Raw genomic sequence first — 20,585 nt, 5'->3', positions numbered from 1 at the left:
CACAAATTCTGATACCTTCAGCCCTTTCTACTTCAATCTCTTGCTACCCTCTACCCCCGTACTATCCCCTGCCCCGCTGTTTTCTGTAACCTACTGATCATCCCTCCTCCCTTCTGCCATCCAATACCCTCGCTTCCTTCCCTACCCTGCAGCGCTGTATAGCCCTTGTGGCTTAGCGCTTCTTTTTGATTATAATAATAATAATACCGAATGCATCACAGCTACTCAAACCCATATTATTTGCAGATGACACTACATATGTATTTTCCCACCCAAACGCAGTCATACTAGCAAACACAGTCAATGCTGAATTACAGAAAATATCTGCCTGGATGATAACTAACAAATTTACCCTGAACACTGATAAAACCTATTTCATTCAGTTTGGAAACAAAGCTGCAAATGATCCAATTAACATTACGCTAAATGGATCATCAGTCACAAGACTCACAGAGGGAAAATTCCTAGGTATCCACCTTGACAGTAGCCTTAAGTTCCGGACACACATACAACAAATCACCAAGAAAATCTCCAAGACTGTAGGCATACTATCAAAGATAAGGTACTACATTCCACAATCAGCTCTCCTGGCACTGTACCATTCACTCATATACCCTTATCTTACATATGGAATTTGTGCATGGGGATCAACAACATCCAATCACCTAAAACCCCTAATAACCCAGCAAAAGGCAGCAGTAAGAAGGATAACAAATTCCCACTCCCACCAGCATAGATCACCAATTTTCAAAAGTCTGAATCTGCTTACCATTAAGAACATCCATACTTATTCATGTGCCTACTACATACACAGAACAATACATGCAAATATAAACCCCCCACTCAAACTTCTCCTCACCAACCTTAACAGGACACATGACCACAACACAAGACACAGATCTCTTTTTGATATACCTTGTGTCCATATCACACTGTGTAAAAACTCTATGCACATAAAGGGCCCCAAAATATGGAATTCATTACCAGAAGATATTAAAGTAACCCAGTCTGAAAATCAATTTAAGACTTCTCAAAAGCCACTTAATCACCCTAGACTAAATGCTAAATACTCAGTACACATTTACTCACATATGTACTCCCACAACATAACTGAAACAATCACATTGAACCTTTTATCCATTGTTGACAGGAATATAATTAAATCATTGTTTTTCACAAAAGCATTTTAGAATATAAATACGTATATCTTTGTATTATACAAATTTTGATTCATTTATAATTAATATTCTACTGTACAACTATGAAATAATTACTTTCCTACTGTACAACTATGATATACTACTTAGTATTAAGTAGAATGTAAGCCAATAATGCGTAGGCATAATAGAGGCTCTCTTTGCATTGCAACCCACTATTATATATACACAATCTCAATGTACTGTTTGCAAAGACATTAAATAAATAGATAAAATAAATATAGACTGTAGGTGGCCCTTGGCACTATAGACTGTGGGTGGCCCTCGGCACTATAGACTGTGGATGGCACTATAGACTGTGGGTGGCCCTCAGCACTATAGACTGTGGTTGGCCCTCAGCACTATAGACTGTGGGTGGCCCTCGGCACTATAGACTGTGGTTGGCCCTCGGCACTGTAAACTGTGGTTGGCCCTCGGCACTATAGACTGTGGTTGGCCCTCGGTGCTATAGACTGTGGGTGGCCCTTGGCACTATAGACTGTGGTTGGCTCTCAGCATCATGCAGTGCGAGTGAATTCCAGCTTCGTATATGTACTGTGGGTGGCTGGTGTCAGCTGAAAATGTTGTTACAATGTTTAGTTTTGAACCATTTACTTGGGTGGCAGGTGGCAGCACATACCAGATCACTGCACTCTGTTTGACCCACGAATCACTGTAACTCAGCAAGGGATGTTTATTTTATTTTCAGCAGCAGTTCATTTAATCATGACTACTATACTCAAAAGTATTATGTGGGTTGATATCTCAATCATGTCTTTCAGATATTGAACATTAGAGCATTGATATTCATTTTGTATGGGTGTTAGAGTTTATTTTCAATCTGCTAGAAGCAAAATGTAATTTTATTAAGTCCTCGTTTATATCTCTCTTTAAGTGAAATCATGTCTGTATATAATTTTATCGTAATAATTCTTTTTATTTAATTTTCAGAATGCAGGACTGTATTTTTTCACTGATTTAATCACGGAGACAAGGCCTTGTACCAGGAATCGTGAAGGTCCACCATGTGAGTTCTTATTTTTATGCATTAGAACTGGACAAGAATCTAATGCTCTGTTATTCATTGAGAGATTTTAGCCATCCGATTGATTTTAAAAAGGCTGAGAAAGCTGCATAAGCAGGTCTGTGGTGGAGAAAAATATAACTGAATCAAGCTTAATGAAAAATAGTATTGATTTTAATATGGAAAATAATTTAGTTATACAAATTAGAATAAGTTATAATTAATAAAATTTCGAAAGAATTTAAGCTGTCATATTGGGACGGGTGTTGTGTCATAGGTGAAGTGACATCTTAGCCTTATAAGCCTTTTATTGTTCTGTTATTTTTACATGTCCTTGATAATTTGAGAAATCACGTTAGCACTTGGATGTTCACTATTTTTCACAGTGGTTAGTTACTTACCATTTTGTCATAGGCACTTGTCGATTAGATTTGTTTTGCGTATTACGATATCACCTGTTTATTGTGATTTTGTTGCATACCAATGCACTCTGCCCTAGGCCCAGACTCATGGAACTCTATGTTCATCATGAACTGCAAGAAACTCCTTTCATGTGCCTTTAATATTGTATGGAGAGGGAGCATGGACACTGGAGTCATCCCACAGTCACTAAAAACAACAGACATAGCTCCACTTCACAAAAGTGGTAGTAAAGCAATTTCAAATATTTTTATGATGTGGGACTAATGTCCTACATCATAAAAATATTTGAAAGGGTTCTAAGAAACAAGGTCGCCACCTATCTATATACCCATCAGTTGCACAACCCAGGATAGAATGGATTTAGAGCAGGTCGCTCCTGCCTGTCCCAACTATTGGACCACTATGACATGGTCTTGGATGCTCTGAAGGAAAAACAGAATGCTGATGGAGTATACACAGACTTTGCAAAAGCCTTTACCAAGTGCGATCATGGTGTAATAGCACACAGAATGCGTTAAAAAAGAATAACAGGGAAAGTGGGTAGATGGATCTATAACTTCCTAAGAAACAGAACTAAGATTAATAGTAAACAGAGTAAAGTGAGACGAGGGTACAGTGAAAAGCTCTATTCCACAAGGTACAATACTTGCTCCTATCCTGTTCCTCATCCTCATATCTGACATAGACAGAGATGTAAGCCACAGCACTGTGACCTCCTTTGTGAATGACGCTCGAATTTTCACGACATTGTCATGCAAATTCAGGTGTCATTCATGAACTTTGCCAAATAAGCCGAATGAAATTTTTTCTTTCCATAAATCAGCGGAAATTGATCTGAGCATAACGAAAAAATATAATACATGTGCGTGGATGTTGTGCAGATGATAAGAAAGAGATGATTGTGGATGTTATGAATGAGAAGAAGCTGGATGTCCTGGCTTTAAGTGAAACAAAGCTGAAGGGGGTGGGAGAGTTTCAGTGGAGAGGAATAAATGGGATTAGGTCAGGGGTTTCAAATAGAGTTAGAGCTAAAGAAGGAGTAGCAATAATGTTGAAGGATAAGCTATGGCAGGAAAAGAGGGACTATAAATGTATTAATTCAAGGATTATGTGGAGTAAAATAAAGATTGGATGTGAAAAGTGGGTTATAATAAGCGTGTATGCACCTGGAGAAGAGAGAAGTGTAGAGGAGAGAGAGAGATTTTGGGAAATGTTGAGTGAATGCGTGGGGAGTTTTGAATCAAGTGTGAGAGTAATGGTGGTTGGGGATTTCAATGCTAAAGTGGGTAAAAATGTTATGGAGGGAGTAGTAGGTAAATTTGGGGTGCCAGGGGTAAATGTAAATGGGGAGCCTTTAATTGAGCTATGTGTAGAAAGAAATTTGGTAATAAGTAATACATATTTTATGAAAAAGAGGATAAATAAATATACAAGGTATGATGTAGCACGTAATGAAAGTAGTTTATTAGATTATGTATTGGTGGATAAAAGGTTGATGGGTAGGTTCCAGGATGTACATGTTTATAGAGGGGCAACTGATATATCGGATCATTATTTAGTTGTAGCTACAGTTAGAGTAAGAGGTAGATGGGAAAAGAGGAAGGTGGCAACAACAAGTAAGAGGGAGGTGAAAGTGTATAAACTAAGGGAGGAGGAAGTTCGGGTGAGATATAAGCGACTATTGGCAGAAAGGTGGGCTAGTGCAAAGATGAGTAGTGGGAGGGTTGAAGAGGGTTGGAATAGTTTTAAAAATGCAGTATTAGAATGTGGGGCAGAAGTTTGTGGTTATAGGAGGGTGGGGGCAGGAGGAAAGAGGAGTGATTGGTGGAATGATGAAGTAAAGGGTGTGATAAAAGAGAAAAAGGTAGCTTATGAGAGGTTTTTACAAAGCAGAAGTGTTATAAGAAGAGCAGAGTATATGGAGAGTAAAAGAAAGGTAAAGAGAGTGGTGAGAGAGTGCAAAAGGAGAGCAGATGATAGAGTGGGAGAGGCACTGTCAAGAAATTTTAATGAAAATAAGAAAAAATTTTGGAGTGAGTTAAACAAGTTAAGAAAGCCTAGGGAAAATATGGATTTGTCAGTTAAAAACAGAGTAGGGGAGTTAGTAGATGGGGAGATGGAGGTATTGGGTAGATGGCGAGAATATTTTGAGGAACTTTTAAATGTTAAGGAAGAAACAGAGGCAGTAATTTCATGCACTGGTCAGGGAGGTATACCATCTTTTAGGAGTGAAGAAGAGCAGAATGTAAGTGTGGGGGAGGTACGTGAGGCATTACGTAAAATGAAAGGGGGTAAAGCAGCTGGAACTGATGGGATCATGACAGAAATGTTAAAAGCAGGGGGGGATATAGTGTTGGAGTGGTTGGTACTTTTGTTTAATAAATGTATAAAAGAGGGGAAGGTACCTAGGGATTGGCGGAGAGCATGTATAGTCCCTTTATATAAAGGGAAAGGGGACAAAAGAGACTGTAAAAATTATAGAGGAATAAGCTTACTGAGTATACCAGGAAAAGTGTACGGTAGGGTTATAATTGAAAGAATTAGAGATAAGACAGAATGTAGGATTGCGGATGAGCAAGGAGGTTTCAGAGTGGGTAGGGGATGTGTAGATCAGGTGTTTACATTGAAGCATATATGTGAACAGTATTTAGATAAAGATAGGGAAGTTTTTATTGCATTTATGGATTTAGAAAAGGCATATGATAGAGTGGATAGAGGAGCAATGTGGCAGATGTTGCAAGTATATGGAATAGGTGGTAAGTTATTAAATGCTGTAAAGAGTTTTTATGAGGATAGTGAGGCTCAGGTTAGGGTGTGTAGAAGAGAGGGAGACTACTTCCCGGTAAAAGTAGGTCTTAGACAGGGATGTGTAATGTCACCATGGTTGTTTAATATATTTATAGATGGGGTTGTAAAGGAAGTAAATGCTAGGGTGTTCGGGAGAGGGGTGGGATTAAATTTTGGGGAATCAAATTCAAAATGGGAATTGACACAGTTACTTTTTGCTGATGATACTGTGCTTATGGGAGATTCTAAAGAAAAATTGCAAAGGTTAGTGGATGAGTTTGGGAATGTGTGTAGGTAGAAAGTTGAAAGTGAACATAGAAAAGAGTAAGGTGATGAGGGCGTCAAATGATTTAGATAAAGAAAAATTGGATATCAAATTGGGGAGGAGGAGTATGGAAGAAGTGAATGTTTTCAGATACTTGGGAGTTGACGTGTCGGCGGATGGATTTATGAAGGATGAGGTTAATCATAGAATTGATGAGGGAAAAAAGGTGAGTGGTGCATTGAGGTATATGTGGAGTCAAAAAACGTTATCTATGGAGGCAAAGAAGGGAATGTATGAAAGTATAGTAGTACCAACACTCTTATATGGGTGTGAAGCTTGGGTGGTAAATGCAGCAGCGAGGAGACGGTTGGAGGCAGTGGAGATGTCCTGTTTAAGGGCAATGTGTGGTGTAAATATTATGCAGAAAATTCGGAGTGTGGAAATTAGGAGAAGGTGTGGAGTTAATAAAAGTATTAGTCAGAGGGCAGAAGAGGGGTTTGTTGAGGTGGTTTGGTCATTTAGAGAGAATGGATCAAAGTAGAATGACATGGAAAGCATATAAATCTATAGGGGAAGGAAGGCGGGGTAGGGGTCGTCCTCGAAAGGGTTGGAGAGAGGGGGTAAAGGAGGTTTTGTGGGCAAGGGGCTTGGACTTCCAGCAAGCGTGCGTGAGCGTGTTAGATAGGAGTGAATGGAGACGAATGGTACTTGGAACCTGACGATCTGTTGGAGTGTGAGCAGGGTAATATTTAGTGAAGGGATTCAGGGAAACCGGTTATTTTCATATAGTCGGACTTGAGTCTTGGAAATGGGAAGTACAATGCCTGCACTTTAAAGGAGTGGTTTGGGATATTGGCAGTTTGGAGGGATATGTTGTGTATCTTTATATGTGTATGCTTCTAGACTGTTGTATTCTGAGCACCTCTGCAAAAACAGTGATAATGTGCGAGTGTGGTGAAAGTGTTGAATGATGATGAAAGTATTTTCTTTTTGGGGATTTTCTTTCTTTTTTTTGGGTCACCTTGCCTCGGTGGGAGATGGCCGACTTGTTGAAAAAAAAAAAAAAATATATTTAATGTACAGTAATATTAAATACGTATATTTAAGTTGACCTAGTTTAAGTTTAAGGAATTACAGGTTTGATTATGATTATAGGTGATGAAAATTCTAGTATATTAACATAAAGAGGACACAATTAATGTTTTAATGTTTGGGAGAATTACAGATATTGAAAATAAGATTATATTGTTTTACATATTTTCGTGACATTGAGAATGTGGATATGTAGTTTTCACATATTTAGCTGATGTTGGATGTGCTAGGGAGAGAAGGTGTTTTTTAACGGTAGTTTTGAAGATGCCGTCTGAGAGAGTGGCTCTGGAGATTACCTGCAGAGTTTCCAATTTTGGGCCCTTTTATATACACTGATTTTTTGAAGAGATTTTGCCAGGCATGGGGACTGTCATAGAGATTTTTGTGCCTAATATTATGGCTTTGGGTCCTGTTGCAGCTATCATGTATTTATTGTTCAGTAAATAAAGGATGCACAGTAGAAAGAGTGAATGTTTTATATAGTGAGTAGATTTAGATCTTTGAAGAGTGGGGGGGGGGGGGTTAGAGAAGTTTTCTAGCAGTGGACTGTGATCATTCTTACTGCAACTTTTTGTTGAGTTATTATTGGCTTAAGGTGACTTGCTGTTGTGGTTCCCCAGGCACAATTAACTTAGGCAAGGTAAGGGTAGATCAGTGAGCAGGATAATGTAAGTAGTGCTGTTTGTGATACATAAAGTATTTTTGAGAGGGTGCCAACTGTTTTTGATACTTTTTCTGTAATGTGCTTGATATGGGTGTTGAATTTCAAGTTGCTGTCAAGGTGCAGACCCAGAAATTTTCCCTCATTATGTTTAGCAATAAAAGTACGTATTGTTAAGCATAATGTTTATCTGGACATCATTTGCTCTACTACCAAACATAATATAGAAGGTTTTATTGATGGTAGTCATCCAGGTTGCTATTTTTATGAGGTCTTCATTAATAGTGTTAAATGATGCAAGATTAGAGTTTGAGATGACAAAAGTGTCATCAGCAAAGAGAATAGGTATAAGTTGTTGTGATACATTTAGAAGGTAGTTGATGTATAAAAGGAAAAGTAGGGAGCCAAGGACACTTCCTTGTGGTACATCAATGTCAAGAGGTCTTGTGGAGGAGGTTGTGTCCTTTCTAGAGATGCATTGCTGTCTTTTAGTAAGGTAAAACTTTATACAGTGGTCCCTCAATAATTGTCCAGCTCGATAGTCGTCCTTTTTGGAAATCGTCCCGTTATTTCGTCCAAACATTGGATTGCAAATGGCCCATTGACTCGCTAATCGTCTTTCGTCCTGGATGCGTACTCACACTCTGAGCCGCCTCGGCCTCTCTTCCCAGCCAGTGTGCCATTGTTTACCAGGGAGCGACTGTCCCCTCACTTGTTCATACGAAATATTTCATAATATTCCATTCATTTTAGTGCTTGCACGTGCTAAATAAGCTACCATGGCTCCAAAGAAAGCTCCTAGTGCCAAGCCTTTGGTAAAGAAAGTAAGAAATATGATTGAATTTAAAAAAAACATCATTGAACAATATGAAAGTGGCGTATGTGTGGGCGAACTGGCCAGGATGTATAACAAATCCCGTACAACCATATCTTCCATCGTGGCCAAGAAAAAGGAAATCAAGGAAGCTGTTCTTGCAGAGGGGGTAAATATGCTAACAAAAATGAGATCACCAGTACTTGAAGATGTTGAGAAGTTATTATTGGTGTGGATAAACGAGAAACATCATTGAACAATATGAAAGTGGCGTATGTGTGGGCGAACTGGCCAGGATGTATAACAAATCCCGTACAACCATATCTTCCATCGTGGCCAAGAAAAAGGAAATCAAGGAAGCTGTTCTTGCAGAGGGGGTAAATATGCTAACAAAAATGAGATCACCAGTACTTGAAGATGTTGAGAAGTTATTATTGGTGTGGATAAACGAGAAACAATTACCAGGAGATAGTCTTATGACATCGATTATTTGTGAAAAGGCTAGGCAGTTGCATGACAATTTGGTAAAGAAATTGCCTGCAACTAGTGGAGATGTGAGTGAATTTAAGGCCAGCAAAGGCTGGTTTGAGAGATTTAAGAAGCATACTGGCATACACAGTGTGATAAGGCATGGTGAGGCTGCCAGTTTGGACCAAAAAGAGGCTGAAAAATATGTGCATGAATTCAAGGAGTACATAGAGGCTGAAGGACTGAAACCTGAACAAGTGTTCACTTGTGACGAAACTGGCCTCTTTTGGAAGAAAATGCCAAAGAGGACCTACATTACTCAGGAGAAAAAGGCACTGCCAGGACACAAGCCTATGAAAGACAGACTGACGCTCATGTTCTGTGCTAATGCTAGTGGGGATTTCAAAGTGAAGCCGTTACTAGTGTACCATTCTCAAAATCCCAGAGTGTTTAAGAAAAACAATGTTATGAAGAGTAAATTGTGTGTGTTTTGGAGATCTAATAATAAGGCATGAGTCACGAGGGAAATTCTTGCTGAGTGATTCAATGAAGTGTTTGACCCTAGTGTGAAGAATTACCTCCTGGAAAAGAAATTGGATCTTAAGTGCCTCCTAGTAATGGACAATGCACCTGCTCATCCTCCAAACATGGATGACCTAATTCTGAAGGAGTTTGGGTTCATCACAGTAAAGTTCTTGCCCCTGAATACCACTCCTCTTCTCCAGCCCATGGACCAGCTGGTCATTTCAAACTTTAAAAAACTCTACACCAAAGCAATGTTTGAAAGGTACTTTAATGTGACCTCAGACCTTTGACCCAAAGAGATTTTTGGAAAGAACACTTCAGTATTCTCCATTGCATAAGCCTTATAGGTAAGGCTTGGGAGGGAGTGACTTTCAGGACTTTGAACTCTGCTTGGAGAAACTTGTCGCCAGATTGTGTCCACAAGAGGAATTTTGAAAGGTTTGAGGTGGCCCCTGATGAGCCTGTGTATGTTGTGAACTCTATTGTGGCACTGGGGAGTTCCATGGGGTAGGATGTGAGTTTGGAGGATGTGGAAGAGTTGGTGGAGGACCACAATGAAGAGCTAACCACTGAGGAGCTGCAAGAGCTTCAGCAGGAATGGCAACAGATCGCAGCTCAGAATTTTGCTGCAGAGGAGGAGGAAGAGAGATGGAAGAAGGTGCCTTCTTCAGAAATTAAGGAGATTTTTGAAATGTGGGGTAGGATGGAAAGATTTATGGAGAAACATCACCCTGAGAAGGATGTTGCAAGCCATATCAGCAGTTGTACAGTGACAGAGTCTTGGCCCATTTTAGGGAAGTTTTAAAAAGATGCCAGAAACAGAGCTCTCTGGACAGTTTTTTTGCGAGACAGGACTCCAGTGACTCTCAAGCTGGTCCTAAAGTTTACTTGGAGAGAGTTCCGGGGGTCAACGTCCCCACGGCCCAGTCTGTGACCAGGCCTCCTGGTGGATCAGAGCCTGATCAACCGGGCTGTTACTGCTGGCTGCACACAATCCAACGTACGAGCCACAGCCTGGCTGATCAGGTACCAACTTTAGGTGCTTTTCCAGTGCCTGCTTGAAGACAGCCAGGGGTATTGGTAATCCTCTTTATGTATGCTGGGAGGCAGTTGAACAGTCTTGGGCCCCTGACACTTATTGTATTGTCTCTTAACGTGCTAGTGACACCCCTGCTTTTCATTGGGGGGATGTTGCATCATCTGCCGAGGTTTTGCTTTCGTTGTGAGTGATTTTCGTGTGCAAGTTTGGTACTAGTCCCTCTAGGATTTTCCAGGTGTATATAATCATGTATCTCTCCCGCCTGCGTTCCAGGGAGTACAGGTTCAGGAACTTCAAGCGCTCCCAGTAATTGAGGTGTTTTTTATTTATTTATTTATTTATTTAGTAATTTGAGCATACATACAGAGGTACAAAAAAAATACAGGTAAGAGCAGCATGCCAAAGCCATTTGTATGCATAGCATTACGGGCTGGCTTAAAATTAACTTAAGTTTAACTAAGCAATGATGTAATCAGTGATAAAACATTATTGTAAACAGATAACAGTAAGGCACAAATGAGTATTACAAAGACAGGTCATATGGTTGCATGCATTGCTGTACATTCAGTCGAATGGAGTATTCTGTTAGGTAGTGTATTTAAAAAATAACAAAGTTAGATTGGGTCTTAGGTTTTATCTCCGTTATGCGCGCCGTGAAGGCATTAAGAAACAGAGAAGAGAAGTAACCCCAGGAAAGCACTTGGTACCTGAGGTGTTGATGGAAGGGGATTCCCCTTCCAAACAATAATTCAATCTCTCTCCTCCTCCAGTCTTCCATACACTAAGAAGAATCTCCAATAAAGGTAAGTGTTATGCTGTTAATGTTTCATTCATCATGTCCCATTGTATTGTTTATGTACTACATCTATATTTCATGTAAAAAATTTTTTTGCTTTAATACTTCTGGGTGTCAGGAATGGATTAATTATATTTTTTACATTATTTCTTATGGGGAAAATTGATTCGAAAATCGTCTATTTCAATAATAGTCCCACTTCCAGGAACGGATTAAGGATGATAAACGAGGGACCACTGTATATGCAAATGCCTGGAATCTACCGTAATGATCAAGTTTGTAAAGTAGGATGTTGTGGTCTACTGTATCAAAAGCTTTCCTTAGGTCAATAAAGGGTCCTAGTGGATATTCATTTTTCAAGTGCTGTGTAAAGCAGGTCTAGCATTTTTATAATTGCATCATTTGTGTTTTTGTTTCTCATGCAGTCAAACTGGCAGGGGCTGAGGAGGCTTTGTGATATTATAAAGAAGTATAATCTCTTGTGTATGAGTTTCACGAAGATTTTGGATAGTAAAGGCAAGTTCGATATTGGCCCGGTGGTCTGGTGGCTAAAGCTCTCACTTCACACATGGAGGGCCCTGGTTTGATTCCTGGTGGGGTGGAAACATTTCGACGTGTTTCCTTAAACCTGTTGTCGTGTTCATCTAGTAGCAAATGGGTACTTGGGTGTTAGTCTTCTGGTGTGGGTTGCATCCTGGGGGACAAGATTGAGGACCCCAATGGAAATAAGTTAGACAGTCCTCAATGATGCACTGACTTTCTTGGGTTATCCTGGGTAGCTAACCCTCCGGGGTTAAAACTCCGAAGAAAATTTGATCTTATTTACAGCTGATGGGTCTCCACCTTTGTGTATTGGTGTAACCCTTGCTATGTTGAGTAATGGAAATAAATGGTATAAAATACCGACACAATGGAAATATAAACACACATGCAGTGTAATGTGATCCTTTATTGACAGTGTTTTGCCCACACAGTCACAGTTTGTGACTTGATAAAGCCCACTGTGTGGGCAAAACGGTGTCAATAAAGGATCACATTATACTGCATATGTGTTTATATTTCCATCTTGAGTAATGTTGGGAAATTGCTAGTTTCTAGTGATTTGTTAAAGAGTAATGTAATGGTGGTTACGAGGACATAAGCCATTCGTTGGAACAATAGTAGCGGGACATGAGCTAGATTTCCTGATTTATTTTTTAGTGAATTAATAATCATGGTGACTACAGTGAGCTTGGTTGGTGCAAGATAGAGGGATTTTGGGTAGTTTCCATGTAGGTAATCACCTGCTCGGGTATTGGTGCTTTGAATTTTACTACTGAGAAGAAGTCATTTGTCTTGTTCAATATATGAATAGGCTGAAGTTGCAGTTCATTTAATTTAGTTAGGAGAAAAATTAAAAAATCATTGTATCATTCTTAATGAAAACAAATAGTTATTAAGTTTTGGAAAAGTTTTATTTTTATGGGAGTTCGGCTTATTTAGTACGATATACACACACACACACACACCCAGTAGCAACCGGTGAAGAGGCGGGGCCAGGAGCTAAGACTCGACCCCTGCAACCACAAATAGGTGAGTACACACACACACACACACACACACACACACACACACATATACATGTATATATATATATATATATATATATATATATATATATATATATAAATAGATATATATATATAGAGATATATTTTTTTTATTATCACACCGGCCGCTTCCCACCAAGGCAGGGTGGCCCGAAAAAGAAAAACTTTCACCATCATTCACTCCATCACTGTCTTGCCAGAAGGGTGCTTTACACTACAGTTTTTAAACTGCAACATTAACACCCCTCCTTCAGAGTGCAGGCACTGTACTTCCCATCTCCAGGACTCAAGTCCGGCCTGCCGGTTTCCCTGAATCCCTTCATAAATGTTACTTTGCTCACACTCCAACAGCACGTCAAGTATTAAAAACCATTTGTCTCCATTCACTCCTATCAAACACGCTCACGCATGCCTGCTGGAAGTCCAAGCCCCTCGCACACAAAACCTCCTTTACCCCCTCCCTCCAACCCTATATATATATATATATATATATATGTGTGTGTGTGTGTGTGTGTGTGTATATATATACACACATATATTATATATATTATATATGTATATATATATATATATATATATATATATATATATATATATATATATATATATATATATATATATATATATATATATATATATATATTCAACAAGTCGGCCGTCTCCCACCGAGTCAGGGTGACCCAAAAAAGAAAGAAAATCCCCAAAAAGGAAAATGCTTTCATCATCATTCAACACTTTCACCACACTCACACATTATCACTGTTTTTGCTGAGGTGCTCTGAATACAACAGTAGAAGCATATACGTATAAAGATACACAACATATCCCCCCAAACTGCCAATATCCCAAACCCCTCCTTTAAAGTGCAGGCATTGTACTTCCCATTTCTAGAACTCAAGTCCGACTATATGAAAATAACCAGTTTCCCTGAATCCCTTTACTAAATGTTACCCTGCTCACACTCCAACAGATCGTCAGGTCCCAAGTACCATTCATCTCCATTCACTCCTATCTAACACGCTCACGCACGCTTGCTGGAAGTCCAAGCCCCTCACCCACAAAACCTCCTTTACCCCCTCTCTCCAACCCTTTCGAGGACGACCTCTACCTCGCCTTCCTTCCCCTATAGATTTATATGCTTTCCATGTCATTCTACTTTGATCCATTTTCTCTAAATGACCAAACCACCTCAACAACCCCTCTTCTGTCCTCTGACTAATGCTTTTCTTAACTCCACACCTTTTCCTAATTTCCACACTCCAAATTTTCTGCATAATATTTACACCGCACAGTGCCCTTAGACAGGACATCTCCACTGCCTCCAACCATCTCCTCGCTGCTGCATTTACCACCCAAGCTTCACACCCTTGTAAGAGTGTTGGTACTACTATACTTTCATACATTCCCTTCTTTGCCTCCATAAATAACGTTTTTTGACTCCACATATACCTCAATGCACCACTCACCTTTTTTCCCTCATCAATTCTATGATTAACCTCATCCTTCATAAATCCATCCGCCGACACTTCAACTCCCAAGTATCTGAAAACATTCACTTCTTCCATACTCCTCCCCAATTTGATATCCAATTTTTCTTTATCTAAATCATTTGATACCCTCATCACCTTACTCTTTTCTATGTTCACTTTCAACTTTCTACCTTTACACACATTCCCAAACTCATCCACTAACCTGATCTCCCATAAGCACAGTATCATCAGCAAAAAGTAACTGTGTCAGTTCCCATTTTGAATTTGATTCCCCATAATTTAATCCCACCCCTCTCCCGAACACCCTAGCATTTACTTCTTTTACAACCCCATCTATAAATATATTAAACAACCATGGTGACATTACACATCCCTGTCTAAGACCTACTTTTACCGGGAAGTAGTCTCCCTCTCTTCTACACACCCTAACCTGAGCCTCACTATCCTCATAAAAACTCTTTACAGCATTTAGTAACTTACCACCTATTCCATATACTTGCAACATCTGCCACACACACACACACACACACACACACATATATATATATATATACAGTGGACCCCCGCATACCGTCGGCATCACATAACGTTCAATCCGCATACCGCTCGCTTTTATTGCAAAAATTTTGCCTTGCATACCGCTCAAAAACCCGCTCACCGCTCTTCGTCCGAGACGCGTCCAATGTGCGCCCTTAGCCAGCCTCACATGTGCCACCGGTGGCATTGTTTACCAGCCAGCCTCCGCGGTAACATCCAAGCATACAATCGGAACATTTCGTATTATTACAGTGTTTTTGGTGATTTTATCTGCAAAATAAGTGACCATGGGCCCCAAGAAAGCTTCTAGTGCCAACCCTACAGCAATAAGGGTGAGAATTACTATAGAGATGATGAAAAAGATCATTGATAAGTATGAAAGTGGAGTGCGTGTCTCCGAGCTGGCCAGGTTGTATAATAAACCCCAATCAACCATCGCTACTATTGGTGGTACAGCTGCTGCTGCTGTACCACCGTCAGCTGCTGCTGCTGCTGCTGCACTGTCAGCTGCTGCTGCTGCTGTAGCACCGTCAGCTGCTGCTGCTGTTGTACCACCGTCAGCTGCTGCTGCTGCTGCTGTAGTACCGTCTGCTGCTGCTGTAGTACCGTCTGCTGCTGCTGTAGCATCGTCTGCTGCTGCTGTAGCACTGTCAGCTGCTGCTGCTGCTGTACCACCATCAGCTGCTGCTGTAGTACCATCTGCTGCTGCTGTAGCATCGTCTGCTGCTGCTGTAGCATCGTCTGCTGCTGCTGTAGCACTGTCAGCTGCTGCTGCTGCTGCTGTAGCACCGTTGTTGGTGTGGCTTATTGAGAATACCAAGAAACAATTAACCCCAGAGGATTTGCCACCCAGGATAACCCAAAAAAGTCATTGTCATCGAAGACTGTCTAACTTATTTCCATTGGGGTCCTTAATCTTGTCTCCCAGGATGCAACCCACACCAGTCGACTAATACCCAGGTGAACAGGGAAAAATGCCTGGAACTAGTGCTCATATTGGTGAATTTAAAGCCAGCAAAGGTTGGTTTGAGAGATTTAAGAATCATAGTGGCATACACAGTGTGATAAGGCCTGTTCTAGATGAAAATGCCAAACAGGACCTACAGTACTCAGGAGGAAAAGGCACTCCCAGGACACAGTGTCTCATCAGTCATTGCTGCATCTTCAATAAAGGTAAGTGTCATTTATTCTTCATTTAGTAGAGTAGTACATGCACAATATATATTGTGCATGTACTACTCTACTATTGTGCATGTATCCTTCTCTTTGTGTGTAGGAAAATGTATATTTCATGTGGTAAAAATTTTTTTTTCATACTTTTGGGTGTCTTGCACGGATTAATTTGATTTCCATTATTTCTTATGGGGAAAATTCATTCGCATACCGATCATTTCGCATAACAATGAGCCCTCTTGCACGGATTAAAGTCGCTATGCGGGGGTCCACTGTATATATATATATATATTTAGTACAATATATATATATATATATATATATATATATATATATATATGTATATATATATATATATATATATATATATATATATATATATATATATATATATATATATATATATATATATGTATATATATATATATACACACACAGTGGACCCCCAGTTTACAATATTTTTTCATATCAGAAGTATGTTCAGGTGCCAGTACTGACCGAATTTGTTCCCATAAGGAATATTGTGAATTAGATTAGTCCATTTCAGACCCCCAAACATACATGTACAAATGCACTTACATAAATACACTTACATAATTGGTCGCATTGGGAGGTGATCGTAAAGCGGGGGTCCACTGTATAGATAGTAGGTTGGTAGACAGCAACTGCCCAGGGAGGTACTACCGTCCTGCTAAGTGAGTGTAAAATGGAAGCCTGTAATTGTTTTACATGATGGTAGGATGGCTGGTGTCTTTTTTCTGTCTCATAAACATTCAAGATTTCAGGTACATCTTGCTACTTCTACTTACACTTAGGTCACACTACACATACATGTACAAGCATATATATACATACCCCTCTGGGTTTTCTTCTATTTTCTTTTTAGTTCTTGTTTCTTGTTTATTTCCTCTTACCTCCATGGGAAAGTGGAACAGAATTCTTCCTCCGTAAGCCATGCGTGTCGTAAGAGGCGACTAAAATGCCGGGAGCAAGGGGCTAGTAACCCCTTCTCCTGTATATATTACTAAATTTGAAAGGAGAATCTTTCATTTTTCCTTTTGGGCCACCCCGCCTCGGTGGGATACGGCCGATGTGTTGAAAGAAAGAAAGATATATATATATATATATATATATATATATATATATATATATATATATATATATATATATACATATATATTTATTTTTTTTTTTTCAACAAGTTGGTCGTCTCCCACCGAGGCAGGGTGACCCAAAAAAGAAAGAAAATCCCCAAAAAGAAAATACTTTCATCATCATTCAACACTTTCACCACACTCACACATTATCACTGCTTTTGCAGAGGTGCTCAGAATACAACAGTTTAGAAGCATATACGTATAAAGATACACAACATATCCCTCCAAACTGCCAATATCCCAAACCCCTCCTTTAAAGTGCAGGCATTGTACTTCCCATTTCCAGGACTCAAGTCCGACTATAAGAAAATAACTGGTTTCCCTGAATCCCTTCACTAAATATTACCCTGCTCACACTCCAACAGATCGTCAGGTCCCAAGTATCATTCGTCTCCATTCACTCCTATCTAACATGCTCATGCACGCTTGCTGGAAGTCCAAGGCCCTCGCCCACAAAACCTCCTTTACCCCCTCTTTCCAACCCTTTCGAGGACGACCCCTACCCCTCTTTCCTTCCCCTATAGATTTATATGCTTTCCATGTCATTCTACTTTGATCCATTCTCTCTAAATGACCAAACCACCTCAACAACCCCTCTTCTGCCCTCTGACTAATGCTTTTATTAACTCCACACCTTCTCCTAATTTCCACACTCCGAATTTTCTGCATAATATTTACACCACACATTGCCCTTAGACAGGACATCTCCACTGCCTCCAACCGTCTCCTCGCTGCTGCATTTAAATATATATATATATATATAAATATATATATATATATATATATATATATATATATATATATATATATATATATATATATATATATATATATATATATCTAAATACTGTTCACTTATATGTTTCACTGTAAACACCTGGTCCACACACCCCCTACCTTTCCTAAAGCCTCCTCGTTCATCTGCTATCCTATCCTCCGTCTTACTCTTAATTCTTTCAATAATAACTCTACCATGCACTTTGCCAGGTATACTCAACAGACTTTTCCCCCTATAATTTTTGCACTCTCTTTTATCCCCTTTGCCTTTATACAAAGGAACTATGCATGCTCTCTGCCAATCCCTAGGTACCTTACCCTCTTCCATACATTTATTAAATAATTGCACCAACCACTCCAAAACTATATCCCCACCTGCTTTTAACATTTCTATCTTTATCCCATCAATCCGGGCTGCCTTTCCCCCTTTCATTTTACCGACTGCCTCACGAACTTCCCCCACACTCACAACTGGCTCTTCCTCACTCCTACAAGATGTTGTTCCTCCTTGCCCTATACACAAAATCACAGCTTCCCTATCTTCATCAACATTTAACAATTCCTCAAAATATTCCCTCCATCTTCCCAATACCTCTAACTCTCCATTTAATAACTCTCCTCTCCTATTTTTAACTGACAAATTCATTTGTTCTCTAGGCTTTCTTAACTTGTTAATCTCACTCCAAAACTTTTTCTTATTTTCAACAAAATTTGTTGATAACATCTCACCCACTCTCTCATTTGCTCTCTTTTTACATTGCTTCACCACTCTCTTAACCTCTCTCTTTTTCTCCATATACTCTTCCCTCCTTGCATCACTTCTACTTTGTAAAAACTTCTCATATGCTAACTTTTTCTCCCTTACTACTCTCTTCACATCATCATTCCACCAATCGCTCCTCTTCCCTCCCGCACCCACTTTCCTGTAACCACAAACTTCTGATGAACACTCTAACACTACATTTTTAAAACTGCCCCATACCTCTTCGACCCCATTGCCTATGCTCTCATTATCCCATCTATCCTCCAATAGCTGTTTATATCTTACCCTAACTGCCTCCTCTTTTAGTTTATAAACCTTCACCTCTCTCTTCCCTGATGCTTCTATTCTCCTTGTATCCCATCTACCTTTTACTCTCAGTGTAGCTACAACTAGAAAGTGATCTGATATATCTGTGGCCCCTCTATAAACATGTACATCCTGAAGTCTACTCAACAGTCTTTTATCTAACAATACATAATCCAACAAACTACGTGTACTGTCATTTCGCCCTACATCATATCTTGTATACTTATTTATCCTCTTTTTCTTAAAATATGTATTACCTATAACTAAGCCCCTTTCTGTACAAAGTTCAATCAAAGGGCTCCCATTATCATTTACACCTGGCACCCCAAACTTACCTACCACACCCTCTCTAAAAGTTTCTCCTACTTTAGCGTTCAGGTCCCCTACCACAATTACTCTCTCACTTGGTTCAAAGGCTCCTATACATTCACTTAAGATCTCCCAAAATCTCTCTCTCTCCTCTGCATTCCTCTCTTCTCCAGGTGCATACACGCTTATTATGACCCACTTCTCGCATCCAACCTTTACTTTAATCCACATAATTCTTGAATTTACACATTCATATTCTCTTTTCTCCTTCCATAACTGATCATTCAACATTACTGCTACCCCTTCCTTTGCTCTAACTCTCTCAGATACTCCAGATTTAATCCCATTTATTTCCCCCCACCGAAACTCCCCTACCCCCTTCAGCTTTGTTTCGCTTAGGGCCAGGACATCCAACTTCTTTTCATTCATAACATCAGCAATCATCTGTTTCTTGTCATCCGCACTACATCCACGCACATTTAAGCATCCCAGTTTTATAAAGATTTTCTTTTCTTTTTTAGTAAATGTCTACAGGAGAAGGGGTTAGTAGCCCATTGCTCCCGGCATTTTAGTTGCCTCATACGATACGCATGGCTTACGGAGGAAAGATTCTTTTCCACTTCCCCATGGACAATAGAAGAAATAAGGAGGAACAAGAGCTATTTAGAAAAAGGAGAAAAACCTAGATGTATGTATACAGGAAGGCCCCGCTTTACGGCGTTTCACTTTACGGCGTTCCGCTAATACGAACATTTAAAATTATGACCAAAACTCGCTGTACGGCTTCCCCCACCTGACTTTCTAATACGGTCACCGTGCCCCACCTTGTTTGTTTACATTCTCCATGAGCTCAGTAAGCACTAAGTCTCTCCATTTTGTCTGGAAACTCCAAAATTTTAAATGTTTTTAAAAGTTATTTCATATTTTATATTCTCTGATAATTATACTTATGTATACCTGTACCTAAATAAACTTACATACTGTGCTGGCATGCAGGTACACATTAAAATTGGTAAGTGTCTTATGTCTCCAGACGTCATATTAGTAATGATAATAATAATCATCGAGTCATTTAAATGTCGTATATTACGTTAATATACACATTTTCATTAATACATCTATGATATTTTTTCAAAATTATATAATAAACACGATGCATAACATATAAATAAGATAAATACACCCCACAGTAGAATAAATAAACATAAATGTGAGATGTGGTAGCAGACGACTTGCACAAGTGACGCCATATTAGAAATGATAATAATAATAATAACAATACTCACCGAGTCTCATTAAATGTCGTATATTAGGTTAATATACACATTTTCATTAATCCATCCATGATATTTTTTTCAAAATTATATAATAAACACGATACATAACATAAAAAG

The 20,585-nt window shown here is 39.4% G+C and overlaps 1 protein-coding gene across 1 annotated transcript in view; it reads left to right on the top strand.

Moving 5' to 3' along the window:
• LOC128692203 (alpha-2-macroglobulin-like) overlaps window positions 1-20,585 on the top strand; it is a gene marked incomplete at its 5' end in the record, with an annotated part of 260,699 nt that overhangs the window by 93,501 nt on the left and 146,613 nt on the right. Inside the window, 1 exon segment of the mRNA XM_070096368.1 lies at window positions 2,148-2,223. Within this exon segment, the coding sequence (XP_069952469.1) occupies window positions 2,148-2,223 (76 nt within the window).

The sequence above is a fragment of the Cherax quadricarinatus genome, chromosome 53 (genome assembly GCF_038502225.1).
Source record: "Cherax quadricarinatus isolate ZL_2023a chromosome 53, ASM3850222v1, whole genome shotgun sequence".
Taxonomy (NCBI): domain Eukaryota; kingdom Metazoa; phylum Arthropoda; class Malacostraca; order Decapoda; family Parastacidae; genus Cherax; species Cherax quadricarinatus.
The sequence above is the reverse complement of the archived record's forward strand: the minus strand, read 5'-3'. Positions and strand labels throughout refer to the sequence as shown.